The sequence below is a fragment of the Miniopterus schreibersii genome (assembly GCF_964146895.1).
Source record: "Miniopterus schreibersii genome assembly, chromosome: 19".
NCBI lineage: Eukaryota > Metazoa > Chordata > Mammalia > Chiroptera > Miniopteridae > Miniopterus > Miniopterus schreibersii.
In genome coordinates, this window is record NC_138119.1 from 12,599,847 (window position 1) to 12,617,397 (window position 17,551).

At 53.7% G+C, this 17,551-nt stretch overlaps 1 protein-coding gene across 1 annotated transcript; it reads left to right on the plus strand.

The window, feature by feature from the left end:
• The first annotated feature begins 3,038 nt into the window (after positions 1–3,038).
• On the plus strand, positions 3,039–17,300 carry NPR1 (natriuretic peptide receptor 1). Its single transcript, XM_081122366.1, has 22 exons — positions 3,039–4,238; positions 4,960–5,159; positions 5,589–5,702; positions 6,106–6,241; positions 6,596–6,687; positions 7,428–7,563; positions 7,785–7,869; positions 8,477–8,597; positions 8,981–9,055; positions 9,190–9,267; positions 9,691–9,795; positions 10,029–10,100; positions 10,203–10,359; positions 10,642–10,797; positions 11,063–11,231; positions 12,128–12,274; positions 12,353–12,476; positions 12,627–12,695; positions 12,944–13,118; positions 13,319–13,417; positions 15,082–15,173; positions 15,330–17,300. Exons 1-22 carry the CDS (start codon positions 3,524–3,526, stop codon positions 15,390–15,392), a joined length of 3,180 nt encoding a protein of 1,059 aa, XP_080978492.1. The 5' UTR covers positions 3,039–3,523; the 3' UTR covers positions 15,393–17,300.
• Positions 17,301–17,551: the final 251 nt, after the last annotated feature.

A 17,551-nucleotide genomic window follows, 5' to 3' on the forward strand; every position in this document is an offset into this window, starting at 1 on the left:
TTAGGCAACGATGAACATTACCTAGAAGAGGCTTTGAGAAAAGGAGGCAGTGTACTTATTGAATCGGAGAGCGGAAAGCACTGATGGTGAGGGACTAGATGGGAAACTGAGGCAGCTTCAGAAAGAGATTTCGGAAAAAGCGAGCGAGGGAACTAGCAAGGAGAGAAGGACCCGACCCATCCTCTACATTGTCCGTCCCTCCTGTAATACTTTCACTCCCCCTGCTCGCCGCCTTTTGCACTGTTTATTATTCCCTCCCTGCCTTTGTTAATTGAAAGTTACGCACTCTTTTTTCTCCTCTTAGAGTGGCTACCCTACAAATTACAACATTCATCCTTGACTTAGCAAGGTCTAGTTTTATGTAATACTTTTACTCTCCTCGTGAAAAATGCAGGAATAATTTAATCCCATTAACCACCATCACTCCTTCCAGAATTATATGCTATTGCTGTTGCGTAATTCTTTTAAATACTTTATTGACATATGATTATTACAACAAAAAGCACAGATCTTAAACCCACAGCTCGATTATTTTTGAAGATGTATTAATACAAAGGAGCACTCATTCTCTCTCTCTCTCTCTCTCTCTCAAATCAATTTAAAAAAACATATCCTCAGGGAGAATTGAAAAAAAAAAAGACACAAGGAAACCTTTGAGATGATAGATATATTTATTACCTGGTTTCACAGGTATATACATATATCCAAACACACCTAATTGTATACATTAAGTATGGTGTAGTTTATGGTGTATCGATTATACCTCAATAAAACTTTTTTTAAAATCTCCCTAGTAAAAATGTTGAAAAAATTTTAAGAGTTAATAAGCTATGTCCTTCAAGCAATTTTATATTGTCTATGAACTTTCTGTTCTGTGACCTCTCCGACAGTTTGCCTGGTAGTGTATGCAGAGGCTAACATTTCATCAGGGAACCTTAGTACATTCTCCAAACTTTTTAAAATAGAATTTTAAGTGGCTTGCTGCATATCAGTAAAAAATTCACACAACAACAACAACAAAAATCACCCTGGCTGTTGTTACTCTGTTCCTTGAGCTCCCTCCAGTGCGGAAAGGTTGCTGGTTCTATTCCTGGTCAGGGCACATGCCCAGGTTTTGGGTTCAGGGGCCAGTCAGGGTGCCTGCGGGAGGCAGGCAATCGATATTTCTCTCTCTCTCCCTCCCCTTCCTTCCTCTCTCTCTAAAATCAATAAAAACATGTAAAAAAATTTTTTAACTTCCCAATCTCCTATCCAGCTCTATACCCCCTAGAGCTCCCCTTACAGGACAAAGACATGCCTGTCACACAAAAGCTTGCATAAGCTGCCCTGTGCTGCCCTTTTTTGCCTCTTCTTCTCAGTCGTTCCTACCTGTACACACCTTACATCATAGATCAGAGTTGAAAACACAAACTCCTACTGTAGTTGGTAATGCCAATGAGTGAACAGGGTGGAAAAGAACCATCATGAACTAAACATCTCAAGGAGGTAATGGATACTGGTTCCAGCTGATTGATCATGGATAGATGCAGGACCTATATTATTAGCTCTCCAATATTTCAAGACAAGTCAGGACATCAAAATTCATGTGACATCTTTTTTTTTTTTTTTTTTGAGAGAGAGAGAGAAAAAGAGAGAAACCAATTCACAGAGAAACATTCATCCAGTTGCCTCCGGATGGAGAACTGAACCCGAAACCCAGGTATGTGCCCACCACCCTTTGGTGTACAGGGAATCTAACCCACCACCCTTTGGTGTACAGGAGGACCCTCCAGCCAACCGAGCCACACCTGCAAGGGCCCATCTGCTGATTTTTAAGTTTGGGCTATTAAATTAGATATATATAGAGAAAATGCAGGCCAAACAAAACGTCATCTGAAGTTGGTCCATGGGCTACTGTTTACTCTAACCATAAAAATGTTCAAAATTCTCCTAAAATTCTTTATATAGGAAACATACTTCAGTTTTCTACTCTCCCTACACAGAATACCTTTCTCATCCTTTTACCCTTGTTGAATTATTTCTCTTTGAAGTTTTTCCTGGTTCCAAGACAGGCGCAATAGTTTTCATCTCGAGCTCTTATTAATTTATCCATCTCTATATTGTAGTGCTTAATGATATTATGTTATGACTGTACATTCCAAATAGAGCTTTAGAGGTACAGACTATACGTGTTTCTCTTTTTGCCCTCGGCATCTAGCCTGTGCTCAATGCGTACTAGGTCCCCTGCAATTGTTTGCTGAACAGACAAGTTTGCTGACCTTGGGTCCTGGCCTAGGCGCAGGGCTGGAGCAGATCGGTCGCACAATACCGTCGATGACGCCTGCTGACCATTAGAGGGCAGACTGATTCCACAGCGGCGCGGACCAGCTGCCTAGCCGGGAAGGACATACACCCAAACCTCCTCCGCCGGTCACTCGCAAAACCATTTCTCGCCGCCACCACGAACCACGTTTTAACAATCCATCTCAACACAACACACACACACAGTTACATTCTCGGAGCAGCCCAGAGGTCACACCTCTTCCCCCTCCGGCCACACGCACGCACACTCTCCCTCCACTGCCTAACAACCCTTTGGGAACTAAAGAGTTAACCCTGCCCTTACACCTGGTCCTTTTTCTCCGCCGAGGGGCTTAGTGGGGGTGGAGGGACCTCCTAGATGGACCGGGTCACCAGGACCCTGGGGTTCACGTACTTTAACGTCTTTTCCAGAAACCCGTCACTCCCAGACACACATCCGCACATTCACACATTTTCCAGCCGAGATCTCGCACCAGAACGTCTCTCTCCCCAGACGGAACCCGGGAGGAGGGGAGGGCAAAGGTAGGAACGCAAGAGGCGTCCGGTGGTCCCACACATTCGTCTGTTCAGTCCTCCTTCCCGTCCCCGCGAGAGAGAGCCCCTTCTTCTGGGGCCGCCCCTCCGAGGGGGGCGGGCGTTGGGCGACAGAGAAGCTGGAAGAGGGGACAGCGCTCCAGCCATGGGCGGGGAGGAAGGAGTTAAAGATCCGGGATTGGCTCTGCTGTTCCCGGGTCTGGGAGGGGAAGAGCCCGGGAGGGAGGGTTTGGAGCTTGGCTCGGGTCCTCCCCTGTCCCCCGCGGACAGCCGGAGACTCGGGCCAGCCTGACGCCTCTCCTGGCAGACGCGCTGGGGCCGCGCTCCTGCACGCAGGCAGCGCTCACTCCGGTTTCCCCCTCGTGCCGTCTCCCACCTTCTCTCCGGAGCCCCAGCGAGCGCTTTTTCTCCTCTAACACACACACCCTAGCTCACCCGGATCCCCTGCGCTCCAGCGCTCCCCTTCTCCTACCCACCTGCTCCGCAGCGCCCTCCACGCACCTCGCCGTCGGGCGGCCGGCCGCGGGTCCGCCCGCCCTCGCGCCCACCGCGCTCCCGACGGTGACTGTCGCAGCTGGAGGGGACTGCGTGCTCGGGGGTGAGCGCCCCCGCCCCGCTCCACCTCACTCCCACCGGGGCTCGCCCCGGGCCCCAAGGAACCGCGGAGGCGGCGGTGCCCGCTGAGAAAATGCCGCACCCGGGGTGCCCCACCGGCGCCCACTTGCGCCTGCTACTGCTCCTGCCGTCGCTGCTGCTGCTGCTCCGGGGCAGCCACGCGGGCAACTTGACGGTGGCCGTGGTGCTGCCGCTGGCCAACACCTCGTACCCGTGGTCGTGGGCGCGCGTGGGCCCGGCAGTGCAACTGGCCCTGGCCAGGGTGAAGGCGCAGCCGGACTTGTTGCCCGGCTGGACGGTCCGCACGGTGCTGGGCAGCAGCGAGAACGTGCGGGGCGTCTGCTCCGACACCGCCGCACCTCTGGCCGCGGTGGACCTCAAGTGGGAGCACAAGCCGGCCGTGTTCCTGGGCCCCGGCTGCGTGTACGCCGCCGCCCCGGTGGCGCGCTTCACCGCGCACTGGCGGGTGCCGCTGCTCACGGCCGGCGCCCCCGCGCTGGGCTTCGGGGCCAAGGATGAGTACGCGCTGACCACGCGCTCGGGGCCCAGCCACGCCAAGCTGGGCGACCTGGTCGCGGCGCTGCACCGACGGCTGGGCTGGGAGCGCCGCGCCCTCGTGCTCTACGCCTACCGGCCCGGGGACGACCAGGCCTGCTTCTTCGTGGTGGAGGGGCTGTACATGCGGGTCCGCAACCTCCTCAACATCACGGTGGACCACCTGGAGTTCGCCGAGGACGACCTCGACCACTACTCCAGGCTGCTGCGGACGGTGCAGCGCAAGGGCCGAGGTGAGAGGGCGCGGGCCGCCGCTGCGCCCCGAGCCGCGCTAACCCTTCGGAGGCCCCGGGGCGTCCTGTCTTCCCTCGGGCCAGTCCCCTCCTCCTCCTCGCGGCTCAGTCACGTCTCAGCCTCTCCGGCCGTGTCCATCCCCGAGTTTCTAGCTCCTTCTCTCCCCATCCCTCCCGCGCTGCCCGTTTCTGTGGTCCTCTCCTCTCACCTCCCCCATTCCCTCACCTTTCTGCCCGCCAGTTCCTCGGCAGTCAACCGGCTGGAAGGGATGCCTGCCGCCACCCTGACACTTAGTAGGTCCCTGGCTCAGCTCCCATCCCTTTTTTCTCGCCCATTTTCTGTCTCTTCCCAACAGCCTTGCTTCCCTCCTCCATCTTCTCCTCCCGTTGCTCCCACACGCCAGCTCCTCTCCGGTCCCCTCTCCAGCTGGCTCTCCTCTCCCACAACCTCCCCTCCTGACCCCACCTTCCCCACCTTCAGCTCTGCCCTGCCCACTCCCCCTACCCCTGCTCCTTTTCTGCTCCCACCCTCTCCTCCCACCCTTCTCCACCATTCTCCTGCCGCAGCCGGTAGGGAGTGAGTCAGGAGTTCCACTCAACTACAGCAGGGTCTCCGAAGGTCCCCCTGGGTGCCCCAGCTTCCCTACCTGAAGACCTAGGCTTTTCTCTCCGACCCCAAGACCTAAACTTTTCTCTCTGACCCCTCCCCCTTTCTCCCCAGTTATCTACATCTGCAGCTCCCCAGATGCCTTCAGAACCCTGATGCTTCTGGCTCTGGAAGCTGGCCTGACTGGGGAGGACTATGTTTTCTTCCACCTGGATCTCTTTGGGCAAAGCCTGCAAGGTGCACATGGCCTTGGTTCCTACAGGCCCTGGGAGAGAGGGGATGGACAGGATGTCAGTGCCCACCTCGCCTTTCAGGTGAGTGTCGAAGGCAAGTGTCCTGTCCGAAGCCCAGGCTGTGGGACTCCTAGCTGGTGGCACGTAGTTTCTGGCCATAGGTCCCACAAAATCTGAAAGGATTCTAGAAAAGAGGTTCTTGATGCTCACAGGGAGTTAGACAACAAAGGGCAGGAGTGTATGGAGGGCCAGGAGACTCAGAGCCAAGAGGATAACAAGATTTAAGAATGGGCTTGAGGTGGAAGGGTGTTCAAGTCCTGCAGACTAACTGGATTTGGAGAAGCCATCCCTTTGGATCCCCTGCTTTGGAGCAGACAGCACCTCACCCAGGACTCAGGACCCAGTTAGCCCTTAAGCTAAGCAGAGATGCAGCTCTGGGAGGTGGGCCTCAGGGTACTGTGAGGATGGGTCAGTTCCTAGCTCACCCCTCTCCACTGACCCCTTCCTCAGGCTGCCAAAATCATTACATATAAAGAGCCAGATAATCCTGAGTACTTGGAATTCCTGCAGCAGCTAAAACATTTGGCTCATGAGCAGTTCAACTTCACCATGGAAGATGGCCTGGTAGGAAGGGGTCCTGGGACCCTCCAGTATGGACCTTCAGCCCCCACTCCATGGCCCTCTGCCAGTCTCCACCCTGTTCTCTCAGTCATCCCAGTATCCCCAGATCTCCCCTTCTTTCCCTTCCCATTGTTTCTGTATCTCTCCTGATGATGGGGGGTGGGGGGAATGGCATTGGCCAGTTCAACCTCTGAATCTCAGGTCCTCACAGTCAGATGTGGATGATGTCCTGCCCTATCTGCTTAGCAGGATTCAAAGCATCTTATCAGTAGCAAATCTCTGTCATGTGCAGGTGATTTCTACCATCCCCTTCCAAGCTCCCAGCACCTCCCATTTCCTCCCCACAGTACCCCACTCTGTACCCTTCACATATCCCACCCCAGTTAGGTTCTGCTGGTCCCTGCAGGTGAACACCATCCCAGCGTCCTTCCACGACGGGCTCCTGCTCTTTGTCCAGGCAGTGACAGAGACTCTGGCTCATGGGGGAACTGTCACCGACGGGGAGGGCATCACTCAGAGGATGTGGAACCGAAGCTTCCAAGGTCAGGGCCTGGAGGTGGCAAGAATGGGCTGCCTTGGGGTGCACTAAGCAGGAGGCCATGAGAAGCCTCTAGCCCTGAAGCACAGGTAGTCACTTGCCCATGCCAGTCTTTCGCAGCTTCCTTTAGGCCCTCTTGCCCCATCTCCCTAGCTCCATCAAGAAGTCCTTCTAAGTGTCCAGCCCCAATCAGTCCTGCTGCTGAAGTGTCTGTCCCTTTTATTATCATTCCATATATATGTGTGTTTGGAGGGCAAGGCAGAGACAATCAAGCGATGCAGATGAGGTGGGGGGGGGGGATGTCCCTGAACTTCCTTCGACTCCCTCAAAGCATAGCCATCTTTGTCCATGCCCCCAGGTGTGACAGGATACCTGAAAATGGACAGCAATGGAGATCGAGAGACTGATTTCTCCCTCTGGGATATGGATCCTGACACTAGTGCCTTTAGGGTAAGGCTGTGCCTGGAGAAGACAATACCAACTGAAAAAGACATCTCGCCCTTCTGCCTCCCCCCACAGCCCTGGCAGGGCATCTGTCTACTCTGTAGTTGCTTGGTCACTTATGGAGAGCGCTGGATTAAAGAGATCTGCTCTAGTCTGGCAGAGCAACCAGAATGATAGGGATTTACAAGATTACCCTTGGGGAACTCCATGTCTGAGGAGGGAGCGCAGCCCTGCCCTGAGGAAGTCCGGTGTCTCCTAAGATCGCAGAACTCCTCCCACAGAGACAGGCAGCTCAGAGCCAAGATGAACACACATTGCACAGTTCTGAGTGCAGTCAGGAACAGGAAGGGATTGAGCACAGACACCAAGGAGCAGATCATCCAGGGAAGGCTTCCTGGAGGAAGGATACATGGATTAGGCCTGGAATGTGGACTGAGAACACTGATTTTTTGTTTTCTATGTGTTTCAACCTATAAACTCCCTGAGTATAGGACTGAGGTTCTATATGGAAGTTTCTGCGTGTGGAGTCTTTCCTATATGGAGTTTTATTTTTTTCCCTTGAAGAGTTTTCAAGTTATTCCACTCTAATAACATGGGGCATGGGTATGGGGTCTCTGAGTGTGCACTCACAGTAGGCGTCCGATACATAGTTGGCATCCCACATACAGGGCCTGGAAGCAGGAATGGGGTACATGGGAGTACCCCACAGGACAGCCCGCCTACCATTCCTGCCCTCCCTCCCTTAGGTCGTTCTGAACTACAATGGGACTTCCCAGGAACTGGTGGCTGTGTCAGGGCGCACACTGCACTGGCCTCTAGGATACCCGCCTCCTGACATCCCCAAATGTGGCTTTGACAATGAGGACCCTGCCTGCAACCAAGGTGCCTGCCCCCTGCCAACCAGGCCTCCATTCTGGAGACACTGCTTTCCCTCACCAGGAGTCAAATAAGTGCTCCCCTTCCACACTGAGTTTTCTGGAGAGACTCTTGCCTTTTTCTTCCCTTCATCCATCACCCTAGTTCACTGATTGGCTATTAGAAGGTTCTTCCTCCTGCTGTCTAATCAAAGTCTTTCTTGCTGCAACTCGGACTCTCTCCTACAGCCCACTTTTCCACCCTGGAGGCGTTGGCTTTGGTAGGCAGCCTCTCGCTGCTCAGCATCCTGATTGTCTCCATCTTCATATACAGGTGAGCCTTGGGATGAGGGCGGTGAGTGAAGCTGGGAGACCAGTCTCAGGGGAGGTGGCAGGGACACAGAGGGAAGGGAGAAAGGGTGAGGGCACAGCAGGGGAAGGCCAATGGAGCTGGGGGGAGAAAAGAGGCTAACAAGCCTTAGGGCACAAGGAAGAGAGGAGAAGGAAACTGGGATAGGAGTGGCCAGGGAGAGTAAGTTCAGGAGAAGTTAAGGCTAGAGGGAGGCAAGGAGGGAGAGAAGAAAACCAGTGCTGGTCTATCATATACTCTGTGCAGACACTCCCACACCACATTTCTTTTCATTCTTATAACAATGCTTTTGAAATAAATATTGAGGTTCCCAGTTTCCAAATGAGGACATTTGGACATAAAGACATGAGACTCAAAGAAACGAAGGGACTACCCCAAGGTCCCAGTGAGGCAGAATTTCACCCAAGCCTCCTGACTTTCAGCCCAGAGGACAATCCTGAAATCTGCCTTTTAACATAGCAGTGGGGCTGTCTCTCAGCACATGCAGTGGTCCCAGGGCTCTGAGAAGGGGCTGTGGGACAGAGCGTCCCTGCCCTGTGTCAAAGGCTCAGATGCAAGTTTCATGCCTCAGGAAGATGCAGCTGGAAAAGGAACTCGCCTCAGAGCTGTGGCGAGTGCGTTGGGAGGACTTGCAGCCCAGTAGCCTAGAGAGGCACCTCCGGAGTGCAGGCAGCCGGCTGACCTTGAGTGGGGTAAGAACACTGGTATTGAGGGGGCATGGGGGCTGCTAGGTACAGGGTGGGTGGAGTGCAATGCCTGATGGGTAGGGGAGAGAGCAGAAAGCAAGGTTCTAGTCTCAGCTGTCTTCACTTGCTGTGTGACCTTGGGCAAGTCACAGCCCTTCTCTGAAACTACCTCAGGTAATGATTACAATTACAGAGCCTCCCTCAGAGTGCTCTTTCAAAGGTTGAAGATAGTATATATGAAAATACATTAAAAGAAAAAGTGAGTGAGGAGAGGATTTCATGATGTGGAATGAGAAGCGCAGGGCGGTGAAGACCAGAGCTCCAGCCACCAGCAGGGAGAGCTGGGCCCATCGTGGGCTGACCATCCCTCCTACTCTCCATTCCTCCAGAGAGGCTCCAATTATGGCTCCCTGCTCACCACAGAGGGCCAGTTCCAAGTCTTTGCCAAGACAGTGTATTATAAGGTGGGCCTGGGGACTGGGGCAGGGTATTCTCTGACAGAGGATGGGGGAGGGTGTGGGAGGCATGGGTGGACTGTCAGGAGTTCCCAGGGTATTGGGCCATCTCCTCACAGTGACAGTCTCCATTTCTTGCCCAGGGCAACCTCGTGGCTGTGAAACGTGTGAACCGTAAACGCATTGAGCTGACGAGAAAAGTCCTGTTTGAATTGAAGCATGTAATGTGGGGGAGTGAGGCAGTGGCCTGGGGGAGGGCCCCAGGGGGACACAGGGGAGGTTGGCCAACAGCACTGGTTATGGAGGGCCTTCAGGGTTATCTGTAGCCCTGGGATGGGCCTTTGCATATTGTGCATGGGAGGAGGGGTCATAGATGGGGAAAGGATGACTGGAGATACCTTGGAGGAAGGTCCTCCATGGACCATGCCATACTTGATGCCCCTGAGGGGTAGAGGGCTTAGGCAGAGGGAGTAGGGAGCAGATTTGGAGGGATGGTAGGGAAGGTGGGTGGGAATCACCAGCGAAGGTCCTAGAATGTCCAGAGAATAAATAGAGTTAAGAAGAGGGAGGCATCCTTGAGAGTGGTTGGACAGCTTGAGGAGTGAGGTCTTTGTCAGGCTCCTGATGCTGGCTCCCACCTGCAGATGCGGGATATACAGAATGAACACCTGACCAGGTTTGTGGGTGCCTGCACCGATCCCCCGAACATCTGTATCCTCACAGAGTACTGTCCCCGGGGGAGCCTACAGGTGAGGGGACAAAGGGGTGTCAGGAAACCTGGGTCTAGCCCTGGCTCTGACCCCAGGCAAGCCTCTCTCTCTTTCTGATCTTTATTTATCCCATCTGTAAAATGGGAGTGGGGGAGGGCAGTGGCACTAGAGTAAAAGTTTTGTCCTGTTCTGCCATTTATGGCAGCAGGATGCTTGCACTCCTCTTCTGGGGGAGTCTGCAGGGCAGAGGTCTGATTCTCACTGCCCAGTAGGACATTCTGGAAAATGAGAGCATCACCCTGGACTGGATGTTCCGGTACTCTCTCACCAATGACATCGTCAAGGTAGGTCCGGGAGAGCCCACTGGATGTGGGGGAGGCGTGCTTCTCTGGCCGTGGTTGTAGGTCCCACTCATACCCAAGACCCCTGCCTCCCATATTCTCCAGGGTATGCTGTTCCTGCACAATGGGGCCATTTGCTCCCATGGAAACCTCAAGTCATCCAACTGTGTGGTAGACGGTCGATTTGTCCTCAAGATCACTGACTATGGGCTGGAGAGCTTCAGGGACCCAGAGCCAGACCAAGGACACACCCTCTATGCGAGTGAGTTTAGACCCACTCTGTCCCCAACCCTGAGTGAAGGCCTGCCCAGGAGAGAGACTGATGCCTGGTCTCTGATGGGCCTGAACACACCTTTCCTGAGTCTTGCTCAGTTCATTCACCAGTAGAAAGAGGAATCGGATGAAGTAATCTCCAGGCCTCTTCTAGCTCTAGCACTCAGTTTGGTGACTTCAGATCAGCCCCAGCCAAATCTTCTAGCTACATCCTTGTTTCCCTTTTGCTTTGGGGCCCTTCACCCTGTGACTCTTTACCTCTGACCCACAGAAAAGCTGTGGACAGCCCCTGAGCTCCTGCGAATGGCCTCACCCCCTGCCCGGGGCTCCCAGGCTGGTGATGTCTACAGCTTTGGGATCATCCTTCAGGAGATTGCCCTGAGGAGTGGCGTATTCCACGTGGAAGGTTTGGACCTCAGCCCCAAAGGTGAGAGGACCATGCTGTCTCCTAGCCCTGCCAGTCTCAACTAACCTCAGCCCTAGAGAGACACTCCTGGAAATGCCACATCTTCCTTCTGCAAAGCTCAGTCACTACCCATTGCTCCATTGTTGCCAGTAACCCTAATGCATGACTGGCCCAGTTCCCTACAGGGCTCTCCTGCCCCATGCCCTGGTCCTGGACTTCCCCACCCCATCTCTCAACAGGCCCTTGGCTGACCCGGCCCCTAAGCCCCTTTCCTCCCACCACACAGAGATCATTGAGCATGTGACTAGGGGCGAGCAGCCCCCCTTTCGGCCCTCCCTGGCCCTGCAGAGTCACCTGGAGGAACTGGGGCACCTGATGCAGAGGTGCTGGGCTGAAGACCCCCAGGAGCGGCCACCCTTCCAGCAGATCCGCCTGATGCTGCGAAAGTTTAACAGGTCGCTTGCCTTAGTCATGGAGCACCCCCCCAGCCTCCCCTGACCCCTCCACCACCATATACCTCACACTTAAGTTTCATCCTTGCCATGGCTCAGTTGGTTAGAGCTTCATCCCAATATGCCAAGGTTGCGGGTTCAATCCCTGGTCACAGCACGTACAAGAATCAACCAAAGACTGTATAAATAAGTGGAACAACAAATTCTCTCTCTCCCTCTCCCCACCCTGCCCCTCCCTCCCTTCCTCCCCCTTACTCTCTGTTAAAATTAAAGTTTCATCCCTGCAGTGGCAGAGGGAGCCACTCCTTACATAGCTTACTGCAGCCACCACAGCCTCACAGCCCCCTGTGTGAATACCATATGACCAATGACCAAGATGTCCCCACAGTCCCCTACCTCTCATACCCTTCTCCTCCAGCAATATAGCCACCCCACATCCTTCCTGCCCAGCCCCCCAGGGCCCCTAGTCTTCACTGGTGTGCAAAGTAAATGGGGCCTCTCCACCCTCCACAGGAGCTCCCACCCCACCCTGTGAACTCCCTTCCCCAGTGTGCCACTCTGGAGGCCAGTGCCGCAAGATGCACTGCTGAGCCAGTGTGCCCTCCTGCTGTTCTCAATCAATCCCTGTCCCTTCTCACCTCCTCTGCCTCCTTCTAACTCACTGTTCAACAAAACAGCCAGGATGCGTGAAGCTTCATACTTGACCCTGGCATCTCAAAGATGAACTGAACTTTCCTCTTACCCTTTTCCTCTGCCACCCCACCTTGCTGTGCCCCTCAACCCAGACCCTCTCCAGGGTCCCCACTGCAGTTGGGAGGTGGGTTGACATTAAGTCTGGGTAAGGGGAAGGCCTGGGGTGGGCACTCTCTCACCCCTGTCTGCTGCTCCCTGGCCCTCAGAGAGAACAGCAGCAACATCCTGGACAACCTGCTGTCCCGCATGGAGCAATACGCCAACAACCTGGAGGAGCTGGTGGAGGAGCGGACCCAGGCCTACCTGGAGGAGAAGCGTAAGGCCGAGGCCCTGCTCTACCAGATCCTGCCTCAGTGAGTGCCCGTGTGTGGTGACTTGCCCTGCCACCCCTGTTCCAGCCCCACCTCACCCTCTGATCCCTGACCCCTCAGCTCAGTGGCTGAGCAGCTGAAACGTGGGGAGACAGTCCAGGCCGAAGCCTTTGACAGCGTTACTATCTACTTCAGTGACATTGTGGGTTTCACGGCCCTGTCGGCGGAGAGCACACCCATGCAGGTGAGTCAGGGAGCAGCCGCAAGTGAAGACCAAGCAGGTATGCTTGGCCTAGCATCTCCATGCCATAGGCCTGCCTTCTGGTTCTGCTTTTCTTATCCAAGCCCAGGTGGAGTCCCTACTCCCCGCCCCTTTGACTCTCTTCCTTTCCAGGTGGTGACCCTGCTCAATGACCTGTACACTTGCTTCGATGCGGTCATAGACAACTTCGATGTGTACAAGGTGAGAATGCGAGTGTGGATGGGAGGGGACAGACAGAGAGACTCCTGGACAGGGTCAGAGAATGGTGACGGGAAGAATGAAATAGAATCTTTAAGAGAGGAGACCAAGGCACATGGGGAGAGAAACCGCGCGGGGGATGGGCGATGGAGGGTAAGGGTGCAGAATGACAGTGCGCGAGGCGTTGGGGGCGGCACAGGGAAGAAAAAGTTGCAGCCCTCGTGTCCTGCACCCTCTCCGCACCCTCCCAGGTGGAGACGATCGGCGACGCCTACATGGTGGTGTCGGGGCTCCCAGTGAGGAACGGGCGGCTGCACGCTTGCGAGGTGGCGCGCATGGCTCTGGCGCTGCTGGACGCCGTGCGCTCCTTTCGCATCCGCCACCGGCCCCAAGAGCAGCTGCGCTTGCGCATCGGCATCCACACCGGTGAGGCCGCCGAAGGCGCGGGGAGGGGCCCGGGTAGGCTGAGCTGCGGCCGTGCGGCTGTTCCCACCGGCCTCGGGTCCCATCTCCTGCCTCCCCAGGAGCACCCTAGCTCCGCCCCGTGGCCACCCTCCATCCTTCTACCACCCTCCCTTAACACCCTCCCGCCCCTCGCTGATGGGCTTCCGCCCCCCCCCCCCCAGGGCCTGTGTGTGCTGGTGTGGTAGGATTGAAGATGCCCCGTTACTGTCTCTTTGGGGACACAGTCAACACGGCCTCAAGAATGGAGTCTAACGGGGAAGGTATGGTGGCCCCCTAAACGTGATGGGAGGGCAGGGTAGCTGGAGCCGAGGAAAGTCCTCTTGGACAGCTTGTGCCTGTCCAATCCCTGTCCCAGTTTCTAGCCCTCTCGCCTCCCAGGCTCCTGCTCATAAGGGTCCAACCTGGGCAGATCACCTTGAATCTAATCAGAGATTCAGATCCTAGCTGCCCTGTCTTTCCAAATTTTTGGAAAGTCTTTCCAGGCCAGTGTTCACCAGTTCCCAGTGGGAATCCCACCTTTAGAGCCCCTCAGGCTCAGAGCTGACCACTTGGGTGTAAATCTCAGCTCTACAGCTATCCCAGCTGGGTATCAATTTGCTACACCCCTCTGAGTCTCAGTTTTCATCATCTGCAAAAATAATAAAATATCTGCCTCACTAGTTGTCTGAGAAAGCCATATAACATGAGGAGCACATAATGGTCATTCAACCTTTCCAAGCCTCAGCTGTTTATCTGTAAAAATAATGCCTGTCTCAGGTTGTAAAAAAACCTAGCACAGTCCCCAACACACAGTAGGTACCTAATAAATGTTTGCTCCCACCTCCTCCCTTGGGGTCCTGCTTCCTGTTGATCTTCTGCCTTCCTGCTGTATTCAACACAATTCAATCAAGTAAACATTTATTGAGCAATTTGTGAGTGCCAGGCCCTGGCATACTGAGAAGACCCAGACCCAAAGGTAGCTGGAGAGTCCACGTGGATCCCATCCAAGCCTCATGGCGGAAGAAGGGCTACTTGGAGCCAAGAGGGACTCTGGTTCAGCAGATATTCCCTCGGCACTGTGTTTGGGGCTATCAGGGTAGGAGAAAGCCTCTCACTGAGGTTCAGTCCTCAAGGAGCACATTCTTAGAAATAGTTAAACAACAGAACAAGGCCACTGTGATGCAGACCCCAGGAGTGGTGGGAACGAGTTCAGAGAGAGACCAGGTGTGGGGATACCTAGTCAGGAGTCAGCAGCCTGGGAAGATCTCCTCCCCTACGTCTCAGTTACCTCAGCTGGAAAAGAGGGTGGTGAGTTAAATAACTGATAGCAACCACTGATACAGTGCTTCCTATGTGCCAGATTCTATTTACTTTTTGAATGTTAAATTTAATCCTCACAACAGGGCTTTGAGATGGATACTGTCACTATCAGCACGCTACAGACTAGGAAAATGAAGCCCAGAGAGTTCATATTACTTCCCCAAGCGCTCACGCTGGCCTTCACACTAGGCAGAGCAGGATCCAAAGTCTGAGCTCCTGACCACTGTGCTCCATACTGTCTGTCTGGAGCCTGGTGATGCTCTAGAGTGCTGTCCAATAGAACTTTTTGCAATGATGAGAATGTTCTCTAATTTGAGCTGTCTGATATGGTAGCTTTTTCACAGGGGGCTATTGATCACTTGAAATGTGGTCTTGCAACTGAGGCATTGAATTTTTAACTGTATTTCGTTTTAATTAATTTAAATAGCTACATGTGACTCTTCACTGCCAGGATGGATAACACAGCTCTCAAGTTCTAGAGGCTAGTATGGTCAGACACCACACTGAGAGGGTGGGACTCTGAATTAGGAAGCTTCCTGGACCAAAAAGAAGGAGAGAGCATCTTTCTACCCCCACAGTCCCTTCTCTTGTGTCCCTCACCTTCCCTTCTCCCTCTCTTACTCAGCCCTGAAGATCCACTTGTCTTCTGAGACTAAGGCTGTCCTGGAGGAGTTTGGTGGTTTCGAGCTGGAGCTTCGAGGGGATGTAGAAATGAAGGTAGAAAAGGAAACCCCTATTGTCTCCATCTCTTGGGGTCCCAGGGGGGGGCTACCCTCTCGCAGGCCCTTTCTAAAGCAGCCATTTCCACTCCCATCACTTGGGAAAGTGGGCTTACCACTCCCCATCCCAACCTCCTCTTCTATTTCCCTCCAGGGCAAAGGCAAAGTTCGGACCTACTGGCTCCTGGGGGAGCGGGGGAATAGCACCCGAGGCTGACCTGCCTCTCCTGCTGGCCTTCCACACCTCCCTTCCCTGTGCCAGAAGTGACAGAGAGGTGCCAGGCCTCACCCTCGCCCACAGCAGCCCCACCATTGTCAAAGGATCAGAGAAGTGGTTTGACAGCTCAGGTGTGCTCACTCCAGTGGAGACACCACATATTACCTCTGAAAGAGGACTGGTGTAGGGGAGAGAGAACTTGGAGCTTACAGAACCAGACCAAAGCCCACAGTCATGCCCAGTGGCATAGACTTAGGCACCCCCCCCCCCCCGCTATCTACCCTGACTCAGGCCAGGCTGGGGTGTGGATTCCTGGATCCTCCTGCCCCTTCCTGTGCCCTCTACCCTTAACCTTGCTACACTGTGACTTTTATGGGGAAGGGGAAGAGCCATCTTAGGGAAAATAGGAAAAGGGGCTCTAAGTGAATCTAGGGGGTGGGGGAGTCCACATCTGGGCCTAGCCCACATGGATCACAAACACACCCCTATCTCCCACCACCCAACATTGCATACAGTGTGCAGGGGAGAGGCATGGCATGGAGGGGCTGAAGGCCTGTATGTCTTGCTTCTCCTGTGAGTGGAGACCATTAAAATCTTTATTCTAGTGACAGTGTCTCTTCTTGAGGGAGAGAGGGTTGCCAGAAAATACCACCATGTTCTCCACCCTTTCTTGTCAGATAAGACGTGTTTCTCAAGCTGGGAACAGCCTAGGAATTTACCCAAGCAGTGCCAACACTTTTGATCCAAGGAACCATTTACACCCTTAAGAGTTATTGAGGGCCCCAAAAAGCTTTTGTTTATGTAGGCTATATCTATCGATATATATGGTATTAGAAAGTAAAACAAGTGCTATTAACTTGTTTACAATAACTATAATAAATCCATCACATTAGTAACTTTTTACTGCTTTCAAGGACATTCTTAAGAGAAACTGGCAGCCCTGGCTAGTGTAGCTCAGTGGTTAGAGTGTTAGCCCAAGCACCAAAGGGTCTCGATTCCCAGGTCAAGAACACATACCTGGGTTGCAGGTTCGACAGGTTCGATCCCTGGCCAGTCCAGGAGCCTGCTGGAGGCAACCAATTAATGTCACTCCCACATCGATGTTTCTCCCTCCCTCCCTTCCACTCTCGCTAAAAATCAATGGAAAAAATATCCTTTGGTGAGGATTAACAAAAACAAAAAGAGAGAGAAACTGGCCTTCTTTTAACTGCCAATATGTGGTAATGAAGATTTCAATGACTAGTTTGGTGCTACTGCCTTGATTTATGCTTAGACACCAGCAATTTCACACACACACACACCCATTGCTTTGGCACCCTCAGTGCAAATGACACAGTCAATACAGCAAATCATATACTAAAAGGAGCATGAAAATCAGAAGCAGGAAAAGGAGTGGGGACTGAATGCAGAGCTCTGGTATTTCTTGCCCCAAGAGGCCTGGGAGTCAAGAAGGAGTGATGGGGCTGGGAGCATATGGATCCCTTTTTAACTCAGTCAAGATTTCAGGATTGTCCACATGTCCCTCCATTCCCAGTGTAGACAAATATGAGTGATAGTTTGCGGAATGACTCTCAGCTAGGCTAAGGGCCCCCTTGTCCCAGCTCTGACAGCTCACCCCACCCCCTTCCTGAGCAGGCAGGCAGGCAGGAATGCAGATGAGGGGGAGAGGTGGCTACAGCTTCACCTCCCCCAAGGGGAAAGAAAGTGCCAGACATTTCTTCTGTACCATCCATCAAGTGCAGACAGGCCCCTCCTCCCACCTCCCCAAGCCTCTTCCTGGAGTCCACACCCAGTGGGACCTGGAGTAGGGGTGGGCAGCTTGGAGATCCGCCTTCAGAGCTGTGCTCCCTGATACACAAGTGGTGGCCTGGGATGAAGAAAGAATAAATTGTTCTGTTTTGTACAGTGACCTTCTTGATGTTCTGTGCTCCCTACCCACCCTTTTTGGCCTCAGTCAGCTTTGATTTATTGGGAGAGGGCGCTTGCATGGTCAAGTCCTCACCCTCCTCAGCTGGGGACGAATAGCACTGGGAAGGCCTAGCAGAAGGATGGTTGCCCTGGTAACAGAGCATACTCAACTTCCTGGTGGGCCCTGGTGGCCCTCTTGACTCCCATGCCCAGTTCCTCCTCCCAAAGGCAGTAGACAGCCTCAGAACAGA